The sequence below is a fragment of the Centruroides vittatus genome, unplaced genomic scaffold (genome assembly GCF_030686945.1).
Source record: "Centruroides vittatus isolate TY-2023 unplaced genomic scaffold, ASM3068694v2 contig_1035, whole genome shotgun sequence".
Classification (NCBI taxonomy): Eukaryota; Metazoa; Arthropoda; class Arachnida; order Scorpiones; family Buthidae; genus Centruroides; species Centruroides vittatus.
Window position 1 is genome coordinate 788,649 of NW_027120673.1, and position 27,060 is coordinate 815,708.

Below are 27,060 nucleotides of genomic sequence, written 5' to 3' on the forward strand. Positions count from 1 at the left end.
AAATTTAAAAAATAACCAACTGGAGGCACTCTATTCAAAAAGTTCAGTAACTTTTTGATCAGACCTCTTATTATTTTAACAAAACTATTCTATAAATTTTTATTCATTCTTAATTCATTAACTATAGGTAAATAACACTATATTTGCTTGATTATAAGTCTCATTACAAATATGAATTTCATCTTTAGAATTACTTAACTTTAAAACAATATTTTACTTTGATTATTACTGCTGTATTATGAAAATTTTATTCACTTTTTGCATATTTAACAGATAAAATAATAAGCTTATCTGCTGTGTTTAGCAGTAAACATGATGCTTTAATCCAACTGTATATTCATTCTAACATGGTCATTTTTTTGTTTTAAATTTGATTGTCTTATACCATGAAATTAATAAAGTATTTCTGATATATATCAGTGAATTAGTTATTATATCTATAGTTTCTATAAAAGTTTATAAACAGAAAATTTTAGACAGTCTACTTACATATTTAATAATTTATTACAAAAAAATATGGAAGTTCATGAAGTAAAAGATAGTCACTAAAAACATGAACTTTATGAAATTATCTTCATATAATGAAGGCAAGTATTCAAATACAAAAATAATTCAAAAATTCGTTTTTTATAGCACTTTGCTTCTGGATGGACAGGCTTCTTGATTGGTTTAGTATAGATTGTAAATATACAGCAGCAACTGCTGCAAGCCCATAGGCACGGTAAGCCAGATCATAATTCGGATCATTTACAGCAGCTGTGTGTGTATATTTGCTTAATATTGGGTTTCAGTTGGTGTGTATATTTGTATTGATTGTAAGCTACATACTATAATCAATAACTTTTGAAAAAAATGAAGCTTATAATCAGGCTAATGCAATATTTATTGCGTTTTATTTTAAAACTAATTTTTATAAAATAAATTCGGATAACTTAATATTTTAAAGTATATTGTTTTTACAAATGCATATTTCAAATCAAATAATTAACATGCACAAAATTGGCATATATTAATTCAAAAGATAAGAGAAAAATAATTTTTTTAGTGTATATTATTTCTGTTACTTTTTATTAAAATTAGATTTTGTTTATTAAACATTTAAAATTATCTTACCTTTTCTTATTATACTATAATGGTACAATACTCTCCTCTTCATTTTCCTTGGATCATAACTTCTAAAGTTTGAGACATAAGTTTCACAGTCATCTTCAAATTTTTATTCAAAATATAGGCCTATTAATAATTTCTTAGAAAGAGTTAAAATGCCTATTTAATGGTTAAAAAGAAAATTAGATCATTTTGAAATCAAAATCAAACTTGATAAAATAATAAATCCAATTATAACTTACATTTTTCAGCAACTACAGAGATTACCAAAAAAATTTTTATGAACAACTCTGCTAATAATTATACTTTGTCCACATAATGTTGGCCCTGATGTGTTAAATTCAAAAAACTGTAATCATCAAAACTACATCAAAACTACATCATATCACCATGAATACACACTATTAAAATTTAAAGACTACAGTGTAAACAAATAAGACTTCTACAAAAAAGAAAAATTCTGAATCAAATCTATGAACAGATTTCTCATATTGTGGTTTAATTAATACTAACAATTCAACCAGATTTCTTTCTCACATTTAAAACTGAATATTTATGGTTTTCAGAAGTCATTCGATATATTATTTTAAATTTAGAAGAACATTTTATAAATAATTCATCACATTAAAGTAAGATAGATGTTATGAGAGTAATGCAAGAGAATTTGTAAAACAAAACAAAAAACTCAAACTAACTTCTAAAAGAAAACTGCAGTGTTTAAAATTTTGATTCTCTACAAATGCATCCAACAGACATCAATGTGTACAAAACTTTATTACTGGAATAAACTTTTGAATATTCTTTCCAGGATAAATATAGAGAATGATCATCATCCATTGTGTTTATATTACACATCCTTTTTGAAAAAACTGCCACTTTAATATACATAAAGAAATTAATTAAAATCATAATTTTGTGACATTTCTAAAATTGTTAGAAAATAATACAAACTCATTATATCTACATTAATTAAGCAGATATCTATAGAATAAGTTTAAGCTTAATCTTTATCTGCCTATACAAAAACATTTGCTACCAATTTGAAAAATAAGGAATCATTCCTTTATATAAATCAAGAAATTTTTTGATGAGTTTGAAAATTGATTTATGCATATGATGATTGAATTTCAATATACTAAGCATGATACTTTAAATTTCATTTTGCTGTTCATTCCAAAAATCATCAGATTCTTATAAAGAAATTGCATTTGATTTTCACAAATATATTCATTGTATTGTAATAAAGAATTCGATATTATTTCATAATCAATTATATCTAGATTTGGGTATAGCTGATCAATTGAAATTTGTTCATTTACATTCAAGGATTCATAAAAATCATGAACCCTCAAGCACATTTTGTATTTTCAATGTCTAATCTGAAAAATTAAAAATTTTTTTAATTTAGATGATGGATTTAAAAAACTTATTAGGAGAAATTTCCATCATTATCTACAATATAAAAATTTAAATTACTACCATAGAGACCATACATAATATTAATAAAACAAATTCTTTTTATAAGTATCAATACTATCAGAAAGACGATGTTTCATATTTTTCATTATGGTTTCCATTAACTGTTTTTCAAAATATTAGATACTTTATTCTCTATAATTGTTACGATTCTACTTACTGTATAATATGAACACCACATTGCCACATTATATTAAAGTGCATTAGGTAATAGTCAGTATAAGTGTTTCTATTAAAGTTAATAGTTATTTCAAATACTAAACTACTTGGGTCACATTTCTTACAGACATTTTATAATAATCATATTCCTTTGATGTAAATTCAAGAAATTAATTGAACTAAAAATGTCTGAAAAAACAATGCCCCATTCATTTTTCAATTACAAATACTGAAAAACTATTAAGTGACTAATTGTCTGTCATACAGATATTCAGCATTCATTATTATTTTACCTAGAAAACAATTACTCTTGTGCATTTATTAGTTTATATTGCAAAAATAAAAAATTTACTTAAACAATTTTTTGTTTCATTTTCACTTAAACATAAACAAAATAAATTAAAATTTAATTTTCTACATGATTTTTCACTTTATGTTCTCAATTCAAAAAATCATTACACAATGAAATTTTTGTGATAAATGCAATAAAATGAAAAAACATTAAATAATAAACTACTTACACATTTATCATTGATAATTCTATCAGTATTAAATGTTCAAGATTAGAAAGTCACTTTAAAAATGTAATAAAAATAATTATGAAATTTATTTTGATAGATAGTGATTTCCATTCTAAAAAAAAAAAATAGCAGTGATTTCAAATGGAGATTTCACAAAATAATTTTCAAAATATTTTGTGAACTGTTTTATAGCAATATAGTAATTTATCCAAATCAACAGATTTTTCTAATGTATACAACAGTTTACAATAGATTCAAATTAAGGCAAAGTTCAATTTTCTCTGGACATGAAGTTTTTGAAAATTATACTTCATTTAAAATGAAGGATACTTAAACTAATTGTTTTAATTAACAAATATTTTGGAAAGAAAATAAAAATAAAATAATCTAATAAAAAAAAACTTTTGTATAAGTTCTGATGCTTGATTCCAGTTAATGATAAAATTTAATGATTTTCTCTTAAGAAAATAACTATCTTTTAATTTTAAAACTAATATAACTCAAATTAGGATGGCACCTAACACCTAACTCTAGTACCAAATTAATATAACTGAAAGAAACAGAATTAGAATATTTAGTTTCAACTCTGCTAGGAAACTTAATTGACTGTCAAAACAATTCAGTAACAATATTTAACACTACATGTTGACATCTCTTCTAGTAAACAATAAATGTCAAGGTTTCATTCTGTTCACTAACTTCTGATAATAGCATATCACATTTATGACAAATACTAATTTCCTATCAAATAATTCAACACAATATAATATTTAGTATAGTCCACATTTAGTACAGGCATTTACTTTTTGGAGACTGGTGAAGACAATATATACTGAAAAATTTAAATATTTAAATAATTACAAAAAGTTGAAATTTTAAATTAGTATTGTAAAATATTTTACCATCTACAATGTTCAGAAAAACATTTTGTGCTTATATATAATAATGTAGGTAGAATTATGCATCTCTCTCATTGCTCTTTTTAAAGATCAATTTTGAAGATTCAAATTTGAAATTGAAGAAGAATCAATGAAGAATACTTGTATTCCATAAAGAATATTAACACCAATATTATGCTCTACTGTAAACTTTTAAAATTTTAGATAAATTATAATTTTTTCAATGTTCAGAAAAACTTATCAGAAAATCAAGCATCAGATGATTCTCAGTAAAAACAAACTGCACTTTCCATAATGCTCTAATAATTAATATATTTATTTAAAAACTCAAATTTTAATACATCAATCGTTAATAAATTATTTCATTGGTGTATATTTGCTGAAATTAAATCATTATCATTAGCTACAGTACAAATTATATACATTACATTAAATTATAGCATTAAACTCAGTTTCTAGTTCAGTATTTTTTTGCTAGTCGTACTTACCAGACAAAATGCACTTATATATATAAAACATCTTTTTAAAAACATGTATATATGTATATTTATATGTATATTTTTAAAATATGTTATACTTAAGTAAAACATTTGGGAGAAAAGGGTTAAAATGTATTTACCTTTTTTCTTCTCATTCATCTATAAAATTAAATATTGATGCAACCAAACAAACAGAATATTTGTTACATAAAGATAAGACTTACAATAACACAAAATTTAATCTGTAGTTTAAATTATTCAATAACTTTAAATGCATAAGGATAAAAATTATTAGACTAATGATATTAAATAAATGTTTTATTTAGCTCATTTTAACAGTTTACCTTGAGTTTTATTTCCAGTCTAAAAATGATCATTTCCAAATATTTGGTTAAGGATTAAATAATCTTAAAAACATATTCATGAAAACTTACCATTTGGGAAACACTTTTACTCTAATTGTTTGTTTCAAATAAGTATTCTTTAGAAAGTTTTGAATAAGTAACATAATTTTATAAAAAAACTCAATCTCTATAATAGAACTTATTTATTCTTATTGTTTTAAACTTACTTGTAATTTTACCAAATAACAAACTAAACTTACCTAAGAGCCAAACCAAATAACTGATTAAATATTTAAACAAGCACAGGTCATTCACACACGTATCTAAAGATCATGTTTCACTTACTTTAACAAAACCGAGGGGATTTATGTCATTAGTTGTGAATATATTATAATTAATGAAATATATCAACTATAACATGAAAATCTCTCTACACATCTTATCATAAAAAAATTTTAATTGAAAAAATAAAGTTAAAAAAGTTTTAACTTACCATTTAATTTTTCTTCAAATAATATTTTATTACTGTTGCAACAAATTCTTCATTTATTGGCAAGCACATCACTGATCACACACACTGCTAAATCACTAGTAAAATATACACTTCACATATCTTTGACTTGCTTGTAAACACTACACTGATTTTTTTATCAATTTCAATTTTTATAAAAACACTAGGGATTCTCACTTTTTCCTCTCTCTCTCGCTCTCTCTCTCTCTAAATATATCTCTATTCGATGTTTTATATTTAATAAAAAGCAAAACTCCAAATAAATCAAAACACACACAGAAATAAAAATTTTTTTATTCATATACTTTTCATACAAATTCAGAATATACAAGATAAAATTGTATAACATATTTTTACATAATTATAATTTATGCAGCATAGCAATATAACATACTACTATTCAATTGAGTACATAGTATACCAAGAATTATGTAAACTCAAGCTATATATAACACTTTTTTGGGAAATTATGTAATAAACAATATAAACAGATTATGTACTTACCTTTCAAACCCTTTTATCATTCTTATTAAACATTTATTGAAATTAACTTTTTACCTTGTAGTTAACTTAAAATTATAGTTATACATATTTATATGAAATTAAAAAATAAGTAGTTTATTATAACAGAAATTTTACTCACCTAATTTTATTCGTGTATTCTTCACAATTTCTGAAGTCCAATTATTTTGATAGTAGAATCAACTCAATGCACACTAATTCACTTGCGATATCACAATAACTACACTACTAACATACTTTGTATTTATTTCTAGATATTATACAGTATATATATATATATATATTTATCAATATGTGGATGTATGTTCACAAGAAATAATTCTTCACACAGAATAAATAAATATTTATTTTCCATTTGCAATACAAAGTATAGTACAACTCTACAAAATATCTACATAAAATTGTAGAGCAGGCAGCAGCCTCCCATTAAAGATATAGTAAATATGTTATCTGTTGTAATATTCTAGAATGCAGCATTGTTGCTTATAATTATCAAATGTCACCCTTATTCATATAGCTATTTTATGTGACCACAACACTAGCAATAATATTCATAAAAATCTAAGACATATTTCACTAAATAAGTTTGATACAGAAATGCCCACTAATTTAATTAAAACTAATAGTGATCATTTATTTAATGGTTTTATCAAACAAGTCACTTACCTGAGTTCAGCACAGTGTTTGGTAAGGAAAATGGAACAATCTACACTTATCCTTATATTACATAACAGTATCATTAATAAAAATAACTGATAAACTTTCTACTAAATAAAGCTAACTAATTTTATAACAAAATAAAAGTAAACTTTTTAAATACAACAACTGACTTCTACAAAAATATGAAAGTTTTACAGCATTCAAGATGTTCTAATTAGTATTTGTCAACTGGATTAATTCAAGCATCTAAATCTTGCCAATCATACCAAAATTTTTTAATTTCACTTTTTTTAATTCTTTCATTATTTATATAAAACATGATAAATTTATTCAGAACAGTTATTTTGAATTTTTGATTTTATGATTCTTTTTCTGTGTTCATTTCAAATTTTGTTTTCACAAAATGATTGAATTACAAAATCATAATTTCCCTCCATGACCCTTTTAATATAAATATATTCAACTCTCAAATCTTTTAATATTCTTTCTTAGAATCTATTTTTCTTGGCCTGATTCTCAAGATTCATTTTTGACTTACATACTGACTATATTCTACATCCTTAAAGACATTTATGTTGCTTATTGAGATATTTTAAACTAATTTCAACTAATTTCAAATGTCAAATTTCTGATATGGGTTATTCAATCATGTAAAAAGATTTCAATTTTACACCATTTCCCTCCAAACACTGTACAGTATATAGAGGGTAATTTCAAATATATAAATTCAAAACAAATTACATCAATATATACAGATACATAATTCCAGCTCTTTCCCAAAGTACTCATATGTATGTGTACTTTGGAAAAATTTTGAAATTAAAAATTGTGAAACCAAACATGGAGAAGATCCAGGGAATAGCTAAAAACTTTAAACTACTGATTAACTAAGTATAACCAATATCTCATTTTCACTTAAAATGTTTCATTTGTTAATTTAAATTATATATATATATGCATATTTGTATATGTATATATATAAATATAATTAAAACTTTACATTTAGAATGTTAACAAGTTTATTATTTGAATGAGTATTGATTATTGTCATTTTAAAAAAGTAAATAGTAATACCTTCAATTACTTAAAATATTAGAATATTAAGATGTTTATTAATTATAATTAACAATTTAATTACTTAATACATTCATAAACAAAAAGAAAAAATATGATATTCCTATAACTTGGACCAAAAAAATGCCTCTCTTCCCCATTTTCAGTAACACTTGTATGTTAATTTAAATAAATGTTGTGCCTACCTTGTGGTTGCTGTTGTTGAGGTGGTTGAGATGGCTGTTTATCTAACTGATAGCTACTTGGACCAGGTATTGCAGGCACTCCTGAAGTATCCATGTACATCATCATAGAATTACTACTATCTTGATGCGATGGACCAGCCACAGGAGATATTGGTGGTTCTTCAAATGACACCAAGGCACCAGGCTTGATATCTAAGAAATCAAAACTTTATATGTAAATATTTTAAAATTTTAACACAATATTTAATCTAATCCATTGTAAAACTGTTTTCTAATGGTTTAATTCTGATATTGTATATTACTTATTTATGAAAAGGTATGTCAAATATTGCCAAATTTTTTAGTTACAATTCTTATTACTATTATTAAATACTAGTAGCAGGCAATGCTGTCATCTTGTTTTAAATTATTAACTTAATTATAATTTTTATACACAAACAATGTGCAAGAATCAAAAGCAAGAAATAGTTTTGCCTTCCCAATTATACCAATACCCATCACTGCTCTGATCCATATTTCTAAACATTTACATAATTTAGATTACCACCTAGGTAATCCACTCTCACACAGACTGATCCATGATCCTTTTATGTAATCAATTCAAATCACTCACTTGCCATGGTTTGTACACACAACTATATATACAATAGCAATGGCAGTAACATTAATTAATATCACTTTTCATGGGCATGAAAAGTATAATAAAATTGTTTTATTATCTTTATAAACAAATATAGACAAATTATTATAATGTATGGGGAAGGCTAAAAAAGTTAAATCATTAAGTTGTTTACATTTAATAGTATGAAGATAAATTTAATTTTCAACAATCTTCCAACCCTATAAATATGCACAAAAGCCAGTAATCCAGTATGAAAGTAACAATTTATTACTAGAACTGAAGTCTATGAAAATTTGTAAGTCCTAATCTCAAATGTTTATATCAGCGTTTCTCAAAGTGGGGGATAACGCCCCTTGTGGGCAGTGAGTAAATCTCATTAAGTCTGCTTCTTCTAGCCATTCAAAATAGACATTTATAGTTATATTAGATCATTGGTAGAACTAAATTATACCCTTCCAAGAAATAATCTTAGGAAAGAAAAATCTCATGGTGCCAAAACCAGTAAAAGATGTGGCAATGTATCAAAGGTTATTTCTTAAAATTTTTGGATGGCTGCAGCATTTGATTGACAGTACAATTATCCTGATGGATGATCACTTTATTACTTTTTCATTCCAAGTTATATTATGGTGATAGCTAACTTTAATTTATTCAAGTCTTGCACAATAACATCCACTTAAATGTTCTTCCTTTCTCTAGATAATCTATTAACAAGATAGCTTTTTGCCTCCCACAAGGGGATGCCATAATCTTTCCTGCCGAAAAGTTTTCTTGGCAAGTAAGATTTTGCTTACTTCATTGCAGATTCTTCATATTGTCCACAGTTTGACTGTTATTTGTATTATGGTGTGTTATATACTAAATACAAGTTTTATCAGTTGTCAAAGCAAAACATAATTTTTTGAAACAAACAATAATTCTAAGACTTCCAATATATTTGTTTTTGTTCATGAGCAATCATGGCACCCATCTTGAAGTTGAGTTGAGTATGTCCAATTCTTCATATAAAATGTAAAGATACCTTTGAGAAGCCCAAAGATGAAATGCTTCTGCTATTTCTGAAGCCTACAATTGCCAATCTTCCAAATCTGTCATAAACTTTGTTGACTATTTCTAATGCTGGTTTTTAATTTCAATAAACAAAAAATAACATTAACTTCCAAGCTTGTTCTTTCCCATTTTCATATGTACTGTAGAATGAGAAAGATTCATCTAATGTAACCTGCATATCATAAATTTCAGTAAAAGCACATTTCTTTTTTCGTGAAGAATTTTAATCACTGCACAATATTTAATATTTTCCAATTTTTTCACAATAGTTGCTAATGGCTATTCAATCTCACTAATTTTTCAACTTATCCCATATATAGACATTATCTTCAACTAAAGTCTGAAGTGTTTGATTTTAACTATGGAGAAATCAAGTTATATATTTTTTAAGTTCAAAACTAAAGTTTTAATAGTATTTTACACATACAATAAATAAGACTAAAGCATCTCCCTCTGGAAACAAAGGTAATCAGACAATCTTTTTCCAAATTAAATAACAATCTTTCCTAAACTAGAATATTTAGGTAAATTTAGTAAACCACACATTAACTTTGGTTTGTATACATCAGAATTTTTAAGAAGTTTATTACACTATTCTGTTTTTCTTTAAAATTATCAAATATCAGTTATAATTTTTTTTCTAGATTCATAAACACATTACTCATTAGCAATATATTTCATTATTCATATAATTATAGTTAAGTTATTTAAATTTCGGACTGTTATGAAAATTAAATTTTATTAATTTCATCACATTCATCAATATAAGCCAAAAAAAACAATATTTCTAGTAGATTCTAGTTCCAGTATGTCATTTGGACTCAAAGTGTTTATTAATGTATGTTTGAAAATGGAACAAATATGGCTATAACAAACAGTTCAAAATCAAGATTTAAACAACATTCTACATATTATGAGCCAGAGAAAAAAATAAATATACAATTCAAATTCTCAAATAGGAAATGTACTTCAAAATCCCTTATTTTTTCTATTTCAGAACCATAGCCTGAAGATAGCGCATTAAATAAGCTAAAAATATTTGTTACATTAAGCAGTTTTTACTGAAAATAGAAATGTATTAAGTGTATGATTCTAGATCACTAGGTAATAATCTTGTGATCCACTGAATTTTTCTGCTGTAAATACTAATTTTTATATTGGTATTATGTTCAATATTGAATCAATTATTTACACATTTGATACTTAAATTGTATATTTCATTTTGTTCCTATTTACATTCTTGAAATAACTAAGCATACGTAAACACTAAATTATTAATGAAGCAGTACCTTGATTATTATCTTGAGAAACACAACTTGAAGTGGAAGGTTCAGAAGGCATGGAACATGGTACCAAAGCTTGGCTATCACAGGGGCCTGGGCCTGTGTGTAGCGGTTGGGTATCCGCTAACCCAACTGTTGTTGGAATGGCTAACTGAGTGGACGCTGGAGGTAATGTTGGACCTTGAGAAGGACCATCTGTGAATACTGGCACCTGAAACAATAAAAATTTCTAATTAAAAAGAACTGTAATTATAGTATAAAATTTTTAAAATAGGCATAAGCTAAATAATGTAGCTATAATTCAAATTAATTATTATTATTAATTTCATTTGCCTTAAAAAAAAACACTTCAAGCACTACTTCTGGTAGATAGCTTCTTAAGCATACAAACAAACATTCTCACCTTCTTAGGTGGCCTACTTCAAGTGTAAGAACAAGCTCAATTGAATTCAAGATTAAATAAATTTCACCCAATGAGAGCCAGTTCACAGTTGCTACACATTCAAGAAAATTTTTTTAAAAAGCTGGCAACTATCATCATTTGATTCAGGTCCAACATATTTTAAAATATCATTCAGATTCAAACCATGAAAAAAACTTTCAAATTTAAGCTAGAACTTTTATTTAAAATGTTTTTGTATGCTTTGAATTTTCAATTTGTTGAACCTGTATCAAACCGTATTGATCACAGGCTTTTTAAAAAAATTTTTCAAAATGTATAGAAAACAACTATCTATGAAAGAGTGAAAATTTATTCAATTTTTTGAATTCAATCAAACTTTTCTTATACCTGAAGAGGACCTCTTAAGAGACCAGAAACATTTATAGGTTAAAAAAGCTACCACTGGAAGTAGTGTTTAAAGCAGTGATTCTCAACCACAGATTTTTGAAGTGTGCTGGCATTGCAAATACCCATACATAAGCAATGCCAGACAGGCGGTTCAATTAGTTTTACCTACCAAGGGTACATTTGGATATTTTAACCGGTGTTACCAGTAACTGCCGGTAGTTACCAAGGCGTTTAGAAAACATGACCGAAATATTAGTTATTAAAACAGTTATGAAGTCACCGGTTGTCCTGCAGTACTTACAAAAGTAACCATGTTTGCTGCCAAATTTTAAAATTATTAAAAGTGTACCGTGTCGAAGAAAAGGTTGAGAATAACTGGTTTAAAATGTCTTTAGATTATTATTTATAGTTCCAGCTTCTGCAGTTTTGAAAAATTCATTTTTTTACTAATAATACAAAAAAAAAACTATTTCTTTAAAAATTAATCTCTCGTGTGCATGAACAAAACACAAATACTTTCAACAAACTCTGTAAAACAGACACTATCTTCATAAAATAAAAACAACAAGTTTTTGTTTTTAGATTTTTCTGGAGGACAAATTCAATTATTAAAAAGGAAAAAAAATCAAATCTATGTCAATTTCAGCTTTTACTCTATGTTCAAAAATGAAATATCAGTTAAACTAACAAAATAAAATATAAATGTTTAAAATTGCAAATATACAATGTATATGGGAAAAGTGATAAAACAAAAAGATTGGAATTTAAGCTAAAAAACATAACAATCATTTTGAGAACTTGCACTTTTTTTTTAGCTTGAACATTCAAATCTGAGTTAGATTTAAATAATCTGCAAATTAAGATGTTTTGGAAAAATTTAATATCCTATTTGTTTTTACCAGTATCATGTATAGCCATGTGAGTTATGCAAGTTTTCATGTTTCACAGTTACAACTAAAATAGATTCCTGATAGCATAGTAAATCTGTACTTTTAAAACAAATCTCATAGGGTATAGTAAAAAAATATGAACTTTGTCATCTGTATAATACAATACACTTCAGACTCTTAGGAAAGAGTTATATTTTTACTAACATACCTATCATTATTATTATATATATAATACAATGTATCACAAACATTAATTTCATATTCACATGAATAAGATGAATAAGATTAACAAAAACACTACCAGATGTTCCTTGTCTTAAAACTGTTCCACTTAAAATATTCTCAACTTTACTATGATGCAATAGCAATATGTATTTAATATTCAAACTTTGATTTCTGACCTATTTGCAAGCTAGCAATTGGTTGTTCAATACTTTCTACTAATGCCAGATAATGGCAAGATCCACCAAACTTAGGGTTACTACTATTTCAGGATCAACCTGAAGTTTCCAGGGGTCAGCATTCTGATCATTGTCTCTTGTCTTTGAGACAATGTCTACATCATAAACAAATGTGTAGCCGATTAGTGACCTGCTTATGTCTGAAGAGACCACAACTACTCTCCAAAATGTCATTCTAAACTTTTCTCTCAAACAAAACATTCTCTCATTTCCCAGGGAGGAGTGATATTCATCTTTCGACCAGTCTTTAGTCTGTAACTTCGATTTAATTATATCCAATATGGACAACTGAAATACTTGCTTTACACAACTAGAAAACATTCTATATCTCAGGAAAGGCTATTTCAAGATAAGAGATAACGCATCTAATTTTTAGGCATCTATTTTGTATGCCGCTGACTATGCTGTTAATCTTATCTGTTACTTCCAGCCATCTGCCTCTTAAGTATTCTTCAAAATATTACCATCCAATTTCTCCTGACCTAAGTATACACACCTCTCTAACTAATAGAAGTTATTTAATCTTCTATTTGTTAAGAGACATTACCCAAAACATTTTAATACTAAAATGCATAAATATAAAACAAAAACACATCTTTCTCGTAATTCTGCTTTATTTAAACTTCATACTTTCCTTCTCATGTGGATCTGTAATTTTGTAGTCTGTACTTAAAAAATTTTACAATCTCTCTGGTTAAAATTCTGTACTATGTTGCACACACAGATAACCTGAACATGTATAATTAACTTAACAGAAACATAACATCAAAAACAAAGACAAGATTATTACAAACAACCAGAATAACCTACGCTCTGGGATACAAGTTTCATCTCTCGTTTTGATATCTCTTCTATCTTAGAGATACATGACAAGTGACCAAAACATGACCCCATGTTTTGAAGGCATGACTACACTCTAGATTTATTAACTCTCTCTCTATTACAATTATTCAATTTAAATTTAAATGTATTTAAAACCTCTCTGAAAGAAATTCAGTTCTTTAAATCTGAGCAATGAAAACCATATAAAATAAAAAAAACCTAATATACTGATCAAGAAGACAGTGAGAAAAATTATGAATATTAAACAAAAGCCTAAAATGGAGAAATTTTCTGGAAAAATTAAAATGTTTTTTGGCACTGCTGTTGGATTAAGAAATACATGAAGATTTTCATTCCTATGTCGTAGTAATGGTGGAAGCACCTTTCTAATTTATGTCATCACAATGTTTGTGATTGAAATGCCTGTATTATCTAGTGGAGTTGACATTAGGACAATTCAGTGCAATCAGACCTCTAAAAATTTTCAAATATTTATCTCCAGCATTTTAAAGGATATACTATAATTACACCAATTTTTATTTCTGTATGTTTGTGAATCTTAAAATATAATTTAAAAATCATACTTTAAATATTAAAAATTTTATATGAAACCTATGTTAAAAACTTATTCATAGTAATTATTTGTTTAACTGATAAATATTTTTATTTACTTACTCAGTGACAGTAGTTAATTATTTATATATCCTATCCAAGTTACAATATGACAATCCCTTTGTGAGTTGGAGAACACACACTCACAAATTCAGAGATACTTAATTATACTACATTAATACTATTGTGATATAATAAAGAGTAATTAGTTTAGCAATATTTTTTCCTGTCACAAACAATATGACAATCTCTCACTTCATTCTTAAAAATTAATATACTGGATAAATACTGCATTCATGTGTTTATTTTTTTGAGTTTGAAAATATACAGAAATTAATAACAAAATGCAAACAAACAATTTCCTAAAATATTAATATAGATTTAAACCAAATCTAACCTAAGTTTTAAAATAGGTCAAATATAAATATTGATTAACAACAAACAAAATTTGTTTGGAATATCAGTACAAAATTCATGAATAATAATAATAATTATAACAACAACAACAACAACTAGGGTAGATGTACCAGTTTTGGCCAGTGTACCAGTTCTGGCCAGAAAACAAATTTAACTTAAAAATATAATCACCATATATTCAAATCTGTCCAATGAAACAAACTTTTATTGTTAACTATTCACACTGTTAACAATAAAAGTTTGTTTCATTTGTGATTATATTTTTAAGTTAAATTTGTTTTCTGGCCAGAACTGGTACTACACTGGCCAAAACTGGTACATCTACCCTACAACTAAATTAACCTTGTTAAATCAAACATTTATGTAACTTCTCAGTAGAGACATCATTTTATTACACAAAGAAATGTATGCATTACAGCTTTTGTCCATTTTCAATTTAAATTCATGTTACGAAAAACTATTATTCAAATAAAATTGAAAACAATACTAAACTTCATATCTTATGAATGTGCAAATAAACATGAAAAAATTAATTATTAAAATTTCTAATTTTATTAACAAGACAATGGAAAAATAAAATTTAAATTCATTTCTAGTTTTGTTTGGCAGTTAAATAATTAGCAAAAATTTCCTGCAATTCTTTCACAAGATTGTTTTAAATAATCATTGTTACTGTGCAATTTTATATTTTAAAAAAGCTTTGATCCTCTAATTTTTGAACATTCTATATTTCAAAAGTTTCAAAAATGTAATTCCAAAACTAATCAGCAGAATCATGTTATTTCACAGGAAGACTTCTGTGGTGATGGATTTTATTTGAAAAATAAGTTATAAAAATGCCTGCTAGGACAGAAACTGGAACATGATATGACACCATAATGAATAACTCAAAATGACTTAAACTTATGATACACACAATATGCTGTGTGGTTATGCAACAGCTTACTTGAATTCTGACCTCCAAAACTCTGAGTGCTGTTGTTGAATGTGTGATTTACAATTTCAGTATGTTGCCAATAATGTTGGCCAGCAGATCAACCACAATGCTACGTAGCCATACAGTATACCTTGAGTATTATAAATATTAAGACATTTTGAGTTCATTATGGTATCAACAGTGCCACTTATTGCTGCATTTTTATAATGTTTTTCTTTGTCTTCAAATAAAATTCCATTGCCACAGAAGTCTGTATGTGAAATATAACTCAAAATGAGCAGAATGACATTATAGCTTTTTGAAATGTGAACTTCAATTATCAACATCTTGTATGTAAGTTACACAAATGAAAGATCACAGTTGTAATATATATAGCAATCAAAAGCTGAACTTTGGTTGACATCATTAGTAATTAGCCTACAAGGATCCTAAATTTTAGAATAATATATAATCTTTAAAGTTTACCTTTTTAAATGTACAAAAATGTATAAATAGAAGATTTTCAAATGCTATACAAAAGAAACAATGTCTAATATCAGCAGTTTTCTTAGAAACTTAACCTACAAATTATTCCTTCTCCACCAGATCAGTTTCTAGTATTTTAATTAAGAGTTGTTCATTTTTTTATCTTGGGTTACATGTAAGTAATAGCTGGATTCATTTGCAAATGCATGTTTTTCCTTAAGCAAGAGACCAGAAAATTAACATATGGGCATTGGGCATTAAACTAGCTAGGTTCAAAAAATTTTTGTTCTAAAAAGGATTTTAACCATTATTATCTGCCTGACAAAGACAGAAATAGTTTGGTGGAAAGCTCTAGTATTTATAGCAATATTTGTATGTAGTTTAACACACACATGTTAATTTTCTGGTGTCTTGCTTATTCAAATGATCAGTGTGAAGTCCAACCATCATTACCTGTTTTTCCTTAAATGCTGTCATGCTTAAACCTCAATATAAAAACTCAATTTGGGTCCATGTGCATCAAATTATGGTTGTCTGATAATGCATATTTTACATAGGTTTCAAAAATACAGCATATGCATTTATAAGTGTTCTGCATACTTTGCACATTTGACCATTTTCGAAACTAAATAAGTGCTTTATTGTACCTGGCCTGAAATAATGCAAACAGTAACCTGTTTGCATTATTTCAGGCCAGGTACAATAAAGCACTTATTTAGTTTCAAAAATGATACAATTTTCTTTCATATGTTCTTAGAGAACATATGAAAAAATTTGTAATTAAGATTGTTAAAGTGCAATTTTGCAATTTATACTGCACTGGACTTAGTCCATTTCTGCTCTTTATGCATGAAATCTTTTTTCCATATACAGTTTACATGAAAAATACCAGTGTCATCCAACTAAATGAGCATGCAAAATAATATTTTATTTGAACCACCTGACTTCCATTCTTTTAAAAATCCTATAAACAAATATGTTTCACATGCTATGTAGTCCCTAATTTTTGAAAATCTCAAAATCCTTAAATTAATTAGATTAAAATTATTGTAGATATTATATGTATTTATTTGATAATGTTAAAAATTTTAATCTTTCAAAAAAAATCTTACTTAAACTTCACTCCGACACCAGGGATGAAATACTAAAATTCTCTACCTGAAGAAGAGCTGTTTGGAAAGCTCAAAAACGTTTGTGAAAAGAAGGATTTTTTCACGCAAATAACACCGGTAACAGGTTCAGTAGTTTAGTAAAAATCTTACTTTTAATATGATCAGAACTTGCCTAACTTTAATGTTTATGATATCAATTCAGAAGCAACATTAGTATCAACTTCAATACTTAAATCTATATTTACTATAGTTCATACATAATGAGAATATTTACTCATTTCTCACCATTTATATATAGAGCAATAAGCAAAAATTTACATCTACTTCTGACCAGTATATGTGAATGTGTATATGTACAGAAATATACTCTCTAAGCTATCTAATCATTCATTATTTAGTTAGTTTTATTGAACATTAATTTTATTCATAACTGACTTTATTGCACACCTCCTAACTGAAACATTATCCTGACGAAGTGTCAAAGTGCTTTGCGACAACATCACATCATAATTTTTGAAATACCATAAGTCACCTATCGTTGTGTATTTATCTCTTCTCGTCTAAAAAATATGGATGTACAATAAATATACATTTCAACCTACCAATTTTAATGTATTTTACTGGCTTTTTTAACATTCATAATACATATTTCAGGCATTTTAAAGTACTTCTAGCAATGTATATATCTGGTGTTTTCATGTGCAAAAATACTGTTATTTCAAACACAAATCCAGCTATTACGTATGTCTGTAAAACATTTTAAAAATTTGTCACTCAACTACACAACAATTTTTTTAGTATATGAATTACCAATAATTCACTGAGTTTCTATAAACAAAACTGCCAGCCAAGAAGCAATAGTAGATAGAATTAGAATGAGAAAACATTGTGTGTGTTAGAAAATGAAAAAATGCATATCCATTCTGACAGTGCAAAAGCAATTTCAAGCTGAATTCAAGAAGAATTGCCTGTGAACAACAACAGTACAAGTGGTATATGAGAAATTCCAAAATGAAGATTATCTGCACAATATTTCTCAACCAGAATGTCCATGGCCATCTACAGTGAATTATGCTTTACAAGCTTATGCATGTGGCCTTTACAAGTGTAAGCTTAGAACTTAACAAGTTGCAATGAACAATATCACAAATTCTTCGTAAGAGGCTGGAGTTTAACATTAAGCCCTACAGGCCTGTTAAACTGCATCAAACTATCAGCATTGATGATCTTCATTTTTACATGGAAATGTAAAAGATTTTTGGTTAAAGGTTCATGGATTCCCTCATCTTTAGCAATGATGGGCCTTTTCATTTCTGTGTGGGAAGGTAAATCAGCACAATGTGTCAATTTACAAGTAATCATTAAGTATATACAATTATTGCAAGTCAAGATATATAGGCCATTCTCCTTCACAGAAACCATCATCATAGGGATGCATACATGGGCATGGTGAATGACTGACTGATGCCACCAGTTTAACAAAGACAAATGATTACATCTATCAAGATAATTGTCCATTCATTAATCCCAAAGAAGAGTAACAGTACAGCAATGACAATCTCCCTCAATATTGATATAGTATTTTTGCAGAATAAACTGAGGAGACCAACATGCTGCATAAAAACGAGACCAGAATGCCTGAAACCCCCAAGGTTACATTATGCCGATTGATTTTATATTTTAATTGCAGTTTAATCAGATCTAACAAAACTAGTTGTTAATTAAATGTCAAAGAAAACATTCTTGGGAGTATAACAAAATAACAACATTGTAATTTGACTTACTTAAAATCAAGAAGAGTTTTGTTACAAGACAATGAAACAATTAGAGACTAATTGGTAGTGGTGGCAGGTCAGTGTGGACTAAACTAACCATCTAATCTGACCTTAAAAATAACACCTTCCTCTCAAATTTCACACAAAGTGATGTTCAAATAATTTATAGTTAATATATTAATGTTTTTGAAATCAAATTACAGTAAAATAAATGTAAAATAAACACTTTTGGAATTCTAAGAGTATTTTACAACTTTAATTTCTTCATTTTGTCCTCTCTAAAGATACAATCATAGTTTTTATGTAATGCTGACAGTTTCAGTTTTAAAATAAAAACTGGTCAGTTTTTTTAATGCACCCTTCAGAAAGAGATGCATAACCTCACTTAAACCAGCATGCCTGCATTCCCCAGGACAAACAGGAATGCCAGCTTTTACCATATGGAAATATCTGATTTAATGATCTCACTAGATAGACTAGCACGCTGGTCATTCGGCAAAAATACAGTAGGTCTTGATAAAGGTATTGAGATGCCACTTCCAGGTCACTGTTAACCTCATCAAAATTTTTTAGATGTGCAACTAAATCTTCAAAAAATACAGGTAAATGTAAACAATTGTATAGTGATAATCTGTAAGATAATCTTTAGTAGTAGGATACTTTGGTATATTTATGATATTAGGTACAATTAGATGAGAATTGATGACAGATGTGACACCTGAAATGCATTTTCTATTAGCTGATGTCAATAAAGTCTAAATTTGTTCCTATTTGTCTCAGTTTTCCTGTTTAGTAAGTCAGTTAAAAAAGTGACACTAAGCTTTAAATCCTTTAAGAAGTTAATTTTAGCTAATAGAAATTAGATATTCTTATAACAATGAGCAAAACATTCAAACATGCATGCCAAATTAAATTATTGAGCAAATAATTTAAATTGTGTAAACAAAAAAAGGACTGAAACTTACTAGTTACTACAAAACTAAGGGAAAACTTAAGATATTAAAATCATATTAAAAACATGGAAACAGATCTCAGTAGCAAAATTCCTCATCCCCATAGTGTTTTGTCTATCCTGAAAGATATTTTCTACTTGCTGAATCAATTCTCTTCAGCTTTACATATAGGATTACTGATTACAAAAAAATATATATTTTTCATCAGTATCTGCAGTTAAAAAATGTGTATATAAAAATACAAAAAAAAAACCAATCTTTCCACCTTAATAATGGACAATTGTATATTTCTATATAGAATTCAAAACACAATTTCAGAAGTCTTAAGTTTTATGGAGTATATCAGTGAATCTAGTGTCCTTTACATCTGAGTCAAAATATGCTAGTAAATAATCACAAATCATACTTAATTATTTTGTTGTGAAATAAATTTTATGAGGTTTCAACATCTGTTTCAAATAAGATATTGTTCAATATTCAATACAGTAAGTGTTCCACAAATAACAGAAAAGTCTACTACTACAAAGTTCTAAATAACATCTTTGTACAAAGCCAGGTTACAACTTCAAAATACCAGAACTTAAAATAGCACTTTTCCATATCTCCATATAGTCCGGTTCTTTACAAATTTTAGTTAGACCTGAGTTACAGATATAATTATATCTAAATTACCATATATCTCGGCGAATAAGACGACCTTCAGATAAGACGATGTATAAAAATTTTCGTCAAAGTTTTATAGTTTTAGCATATATCTGTCCTATAAGACGACCCCCAAACTATCAACAGCCGATGAATTTAGTTTAGATCAGCAATCATTATCTGGATAATAATACTGTATAGCGTATATGGAATTATGTCCTATTTGTAATTTTTCGAACGAACAAATTTTATTTTCTTGCATCTGGCAATTTTTGCAAACATTCACACTAATTTGGGCATTCAGGTAAGGACCTTGACTATTTACAAAAGCATCCTATGGGCTATTCTATTTTGTGCACATACCGTACTCTCTTCTAGTAAATAATTATGGTTTGTCTGTCTTTTTAATAATGGTTTTAATTTATATAAATTTCAATCTAATTTTTTTGTATCTGTCCTATAAGACAACCCTGGATTTGAGGCCATTTTTTTATGGTTCACTATTGTCTTATTCACTGAGATATACGGTATTTAATTAATTAGTCTGGAAGCAAATATCAAATGGAGATCCAGGCAGCATAACTAGCAACATACAGCTGCACAGTAAGAAAGAGTTAAGGGTTTAAATCCTGCTCTGGGCCAATTTCTTCTTTCAGAATATTCTAAAATTAAATTTTAGTTTATTTATTTTTAAATTTATCAAGTGACAGCAGCCTAACTTTGAAGTCAAGATGTTTATTGGATGGATTTTATGGCCGTGTTAATTATAAATACACCACATTAACCTTATAATGCTTTACAGTTTATTTTAAAACACAACACAAAGTTTTCAGTCCACCCTAGGACCTTCACCTGAAGAAGGGGTGGACCAAAAACGTTTGTGCTACATTCCAAAATAACTGCAAAGCATTATAAGGTTACTGCAGTGTATTTCAGATGACATAAGTTAATAGTTCAGATTACTTTTTAAATTGATTAAAAATTATGTACAAGGATATTTTATTTAATCTTAAATGATATTATTCTAAATATTTTTATCTATTTCTCCAAAAATATGATTAGAAAGAACAAATTTAATTTTTCAATTGTTTTTATAGTTCAAATTTATGATAAGATTTCAAATAAAAACACATTTAATTTATCACCATGTACTTTAAACTGATAAACTTATTTTATTATCCAGATTTTAGATTGTTCATTTTTCACTAACTGATCTTGCCTTAATCCAACTTTTGCAAATTAAATAAAACAAATCATGAGAGAACATAGTATTAGAAAAACAAAATGTATATAATGCTGAAAATAAATATTTTACATTCAAGTATTTCATCTCTCCCCACTATCATTGAGATTTTGTTCATTTTACCCAGAAAGTGAAAAACTATTTTGAATGCCTGCAGAGTGATTGATCTACTCAATGATTAAGTAGATGATCAATGCATCTTTAAGCATTTTATCTGTAAAATATTTTGTAGCATAATATAAAATATTTCGTGTGTAAACTTTACTTACTTTAGTTACTAAAATATATATATGATTTTTGCATTTTGTTTAAATAATTTCAACAATTCTTATGCAACTAACATCTTTTAACAATATGAAAGTGAAGCTTATGCATTAATATTAAACAACTTTGCACAATGATTGGAACACCGGGTAACACACCTCACATAATATACTTACATTTTCTGTTGTCATGGTCTGTTCCATTAACTTTGATGGTTCAACATCATAATCCCCTTCATCACCAGAAGGTTCTTCTACACTCATATGAGAATCTTGTTGAGATGGAAGGGCTCCGTGTGACTTCAAGGGAGGAACTCCATGATGTACAGAATGAAGGGAGGAAACCTGAGATTGTGGATGGCCGGATGGTGCAAGTCTTTGACGTGCATCATTGGTTGATTCAACTTCGGACGTCACCTCCTCAATGACTTCAGGAGAGTCTGGTTCTTTGATTTTAGATGGCACCTGGTCTTCACTATCACTACGATTTGAACCACTTAAAGATCTTCTCCTTGGCCTACCCCTTTTTCTCCTACTTAATGGAGGCGATTCTGCCCTATGTTGTGTTTGTGCTCCAGAAGCAGGAAGAGATTGAGGCGTATTTACTAAATGTTGTTGAATAATTTCTTGTTGTACAAGTCCTCCTGGTCCACCATGCCTATTATCACCTGTAACCTCTGCTAGACCTTTGACTTTTAGCGTCTCAGCTGTTTTAAGAAGTGCTGATAACTGATCTTGTGACACATTGACTTCACCACGATACATGAAGTCCACTATGGCTTTTAAGTCTGTATATTTCATGTCTTTCATAATAACAATTGGATGCTTGCAAGGGTTTTCCAAAAATAGACTCTGAAAGAAAGGACTACATGCAGAAAGTACCATTTTGTGGGCCTTTAAACTAAGACCTTCACATGCTAAAGTCACATCTACCAGGGCTTCACTTGACAGCAACTGGTCAAAAACAGTCAACATATTTGTTTGGTGATTGTTCCATTTTAAACAAAATTGTTGGGTTCCCATTTTTTTTTTGTTCGTTACGCACACAGATGACTAGAACGCCACTTTGGTGACACAAATTGGTTACCTGAAAAAAAAATTTCAAATATCAATACTAATTACTAGTCATATGCTATTATTATTATTATTATTATTTTTTAATAAATTTTTCTTATAAACTTAATTACAGAATAAATAATTTTATTTTGTAATTAAGTTTAATAGATCTGTTCTGACAAGGATTGCATATCATCAATGCATATTACCACCTTATGCTCAAAACTTATTGAAATGTAAAGAGAAATTTTTTTCATTGGTAAGATATTTTCATTATAAAAGTTAAAAAAAATGGCACTGTCTACAGATAAATTTTTCAAACCACTGCTTATTTCAAGTACAACGTATAACACCAAATTTCCAGACTATCCAATATCAGGTATAATAATACTTAAATTCATCAACACACCTCTAAACCACTAATTATATATACACCACCCATGTGTCTGAAGTATATCATGACTACTAGAAACTCAAATATTAAATGTAAATTAAAGAAACAAATAAATGAAATATAAGTACTTATATTGTACTGTACATTAATACATTAGTACTCTTTGCCTCTTTATATCAAACAGTTGACACCAACACCATAGATGTCACACAGCTTACACACAAACACTGGTCAATTTTTTAACAGTTGTACTTTATCTTAGACCAGGCCTGGCCAGCCCGCAGGCCGCATGTGGCCCGTCATGTTAAATTCTGTGGCCTGCTAAGCAATATTATATATCTATTAAAACTTTTGTTTGCCGTTAATGTGTATACCAAAACAATTAAATAAATGAAAATTTGCACACGTCATTGTTATAATGCGCAAGTGCGAGTACGAACTCTTGGTATAACAATAAAATCTTATTCATTTTGTATGTTTTACTTTTTTAAAAGCACGTTTGCCTAAATTGTGGCCCACCATAATGTTACGAGTCGTCAAAGTGGCCCGCGAAACAATGTGGGTTGGCCAGGCCTGTCTTAGACCAATATTGACTGAGATCACATTTGACACCACCACTAACACTCCTTTCTCCTTTAAAAGTCACAGCTAAAGTAAATTTAAGTAAAAATTAAGAATATCACAAGATTGTGCAGTGTAAATAAGCATGCCCTACATACAATGCCATCCGTGGCTGCCCAGTGAACTAATCTGATGACCATGGAAATTTCAAGTTTCCTCTCATAATTTTGCTTAATTAAATAAAATATATGATGGACAATCAATTGCCAGAAATTAGGTAGTGTATCTAATCAAGTTCAGGGTAATTTCATCACTAGTGCCTGAAATTAAACAGGTTATTCTAAGTTGAGGGCCTATTTAACAGTTTAAGATAATAAAGGTATACTGAACTACCAAAATTCTTGTGCAAAAAAGTGATAAATTTTTATTATGCAGAATTTTGGGATAAAAATTGAATTATTAGTTATAGATAATTCATAATCTGATAAAATATAAACAACTAATAACTAAGCCTGGTTCAGATTTCCTTACTCCTTAGAAGGTTCTAGGATAACATTCAAACTCATAGTCACAAAATCAAGACAAATTGCAATTTTTTTTAAAATTAAAATTGCAGACAATAAAAATTTGTTTGAGGATTGGATTCTGTAATGAGAAAAACTAAAATTCTCATGAAATTATAAAGTTATCAAAAATATAATGTTGACACCAATTACTAATTTTAAAATTCTAATAAGTAAACAGAAGTGAAAAATCAGATAAAAATTCATTTTTTTCTTTAAATACCAGTATAATGTATATATATCAATTGTATAATCATGTTTTCAGAATTAAAACAGAGTAATAAGCATTAAAATTCTTATATATATATATATACACAAATATATACATACACACACAAATATATACATACATGAAATTTTATATTATATTTTATGATAATATATATACAAATGAATATATATTAATGTCTATTATAACATGTACAGTACTTTACAACCTATAAATTCTAAAAAAAAACATTATATTTAATGTGTAAATATCAATTGTATAAAAGAAAAAATGAAAAGTGTTATCTAATTTTTCACTTTATTTCTTACACACTGTACATTCTTGATTTTTACTTTGTGATAGTTACCAGTGACTGTAAGACAGCACTATAAAAATTGTAATGACAAATGCAAAAAAGCACAAGTTTGTTTACATTAAATGTCAAATGGTTGTGTTGTTAGTGCAAATGAGTGTGTTATTTAAAAAAATGAAAGTATAATGAATGCAATTACAATATGAATTTTATTGTAATTACATTCATTATACACTAACAAACTCATATTCATACTAACACAACCATTGCCATTAAATAATGTAAACAAACTTGATGTTTTTAATTTAGATTTCAAGAATTTCGTTAAAATTTTCATATCTGATCAGTTTCAACCGCCAGCATTTAATTTCAATCTTTTAGAATCAAATTTGACATAAGTTTATATAAAAATCAGTAATAATAATTGGATATGATTACAAATGTATTTGTATTGCTGAAAGTTCAGAAAAATACAAACATTTGTGCAATATTATTGTTTGCTTATGGAGTTAACTTTAACATCTATTTATAAATTAAATTTTTATTCATTAAAACTTCTTAATTCAAAATTCAACAATTATAGGAAACACTCATAACAGAACTTGCATAAAAAAACCTTGCTATTAAATTAGAAATGTCAACAAAACATTTTTGTGAATCCCTACTATTAATTTGCTATCTGTTAAAAATTGTGAAATCCCAACAACTTGTTTTTATGGAGAGATTTCTGTGACCAGTTTTGTGTTACTGAACTTGTGCTTGTATCAGAACATTAATTTTCACTGACTCATTAAGATTAAAAACATGCAGTTTAACAAATTAATTAAAGTTATTTTGGTTTTGATTTAAACAGTTATTAAATTTTTCCAGATATGCTTACTAAACTTCATTCTTTTGGAAGTCACAATGAAATAATTTTTGTTGCAGTCCTAAATTATGCCTAATGGATGTAGTAAAAAGGCAGTTTTCTAGAATCTAAATTACAAAAAATTTGGCTGTTTAAAAACAGAAGAAAATGTATCACATGTTCCCAAATTTTATAAGCATAAATTTTTGGGAACATGCAGTATGTAAAGAAGCAATCCATATCATAAAGAAATAATGGAAAATTAGAACTGCTATTACTGCAAAATGCAAAATCCATTTCCTAAAACAGCAGTTCCTAACCTTTTCTGGACTCGCATACTCCTTGGCAGCCCATTTTTCCAAGTTTTGTTTCCTATTTCTAATTTTTTTTTAAGTTTTATTTCACATGTTTGTCAAACAGCAGCACATTGGTCAATTATACAGAATTGTTCAATTATTTTTACACATAAGTTGTTTTTTTAAAAATCGAAAAGCATTGGAGGAAGGGACATATAAATATAATATTTTTTATTCAAACTAAGCATCAAGTACTGTGACATTGCCAAAGGCCTCAATGCACAATCCAAATTTTCTTATAGTAGTATACATCCATCATTATTAATTTTTTTCACATATCCCTAGGAAAACACTACCCCTGCATTGGGAAATCACTGTCCTAAACTATAACTTTCATTGGCTTTTGAAATTTAATCCCTTTTTTGTTATACCAAGATGATTTAAAACACTATTTAAAATTTGGTTTGAATTTTTGACTGAATTGATATAAAGTGCTTGAAGTGTCTTTGGAATAATTTATTTTATAATAATTAAGATACACAAAATGA

At 27.5% G+C, this 27,060-nt stretch overlaps 1 protein-coding gene and 1 long non-coding RNA gene across 3 annotated transcripts in view; both read right to left on the reverse strand.

Annotated features, from left to right (window-relative positions):
• The window catches only part of LOC136969193 (uncharacterized), a 158,257-nt gene extending 156,775 nt beyond the window's left edge, over window positions 1-1,482 (reverse strand). The window contains exon 1 of the long non-coding RNA XR_010879784.1: window positions 1,114-1,482. This is a non-coding gene — a long non-coding RNA (uncharacterized lncRNA). The remainder of the gene's footprint in view (window positions 1-1,113) is intronic.
• Window positions 1-27,060, reverse strand: part of LOC136969169 (zinc finger and BTB domain-containing protein 45-like) — a 285,864-nt gene that overhangs the window by 246,232 nt on the left and 12,572 nt on the right. For both annotated transcript variants that reach the window (XM_067263270.1, XM_067263264.1), the window contains exons 2-4: window positions 22,452-23,361; window positions 10,899-11,103; window positions 7,938-8,129 (exon numbers count right to left, since the gene is read on the reverse strand). In XM_067263270.1, the coding sequence (XP_067119371.1) occupies window positions 7,938-8,129; window positions 10,899-11,103; window positions 22,452-23,297 (1,243 nt within the window). In that variant the 5' untranslated portion in view covers window positions 23,298-23,361. The remainder of the gene's footprint in view (window positions 1-7,937; window positions 8,130-10,898; window positions 11,104-22,451; window positions 23,362-27,060) is intronic.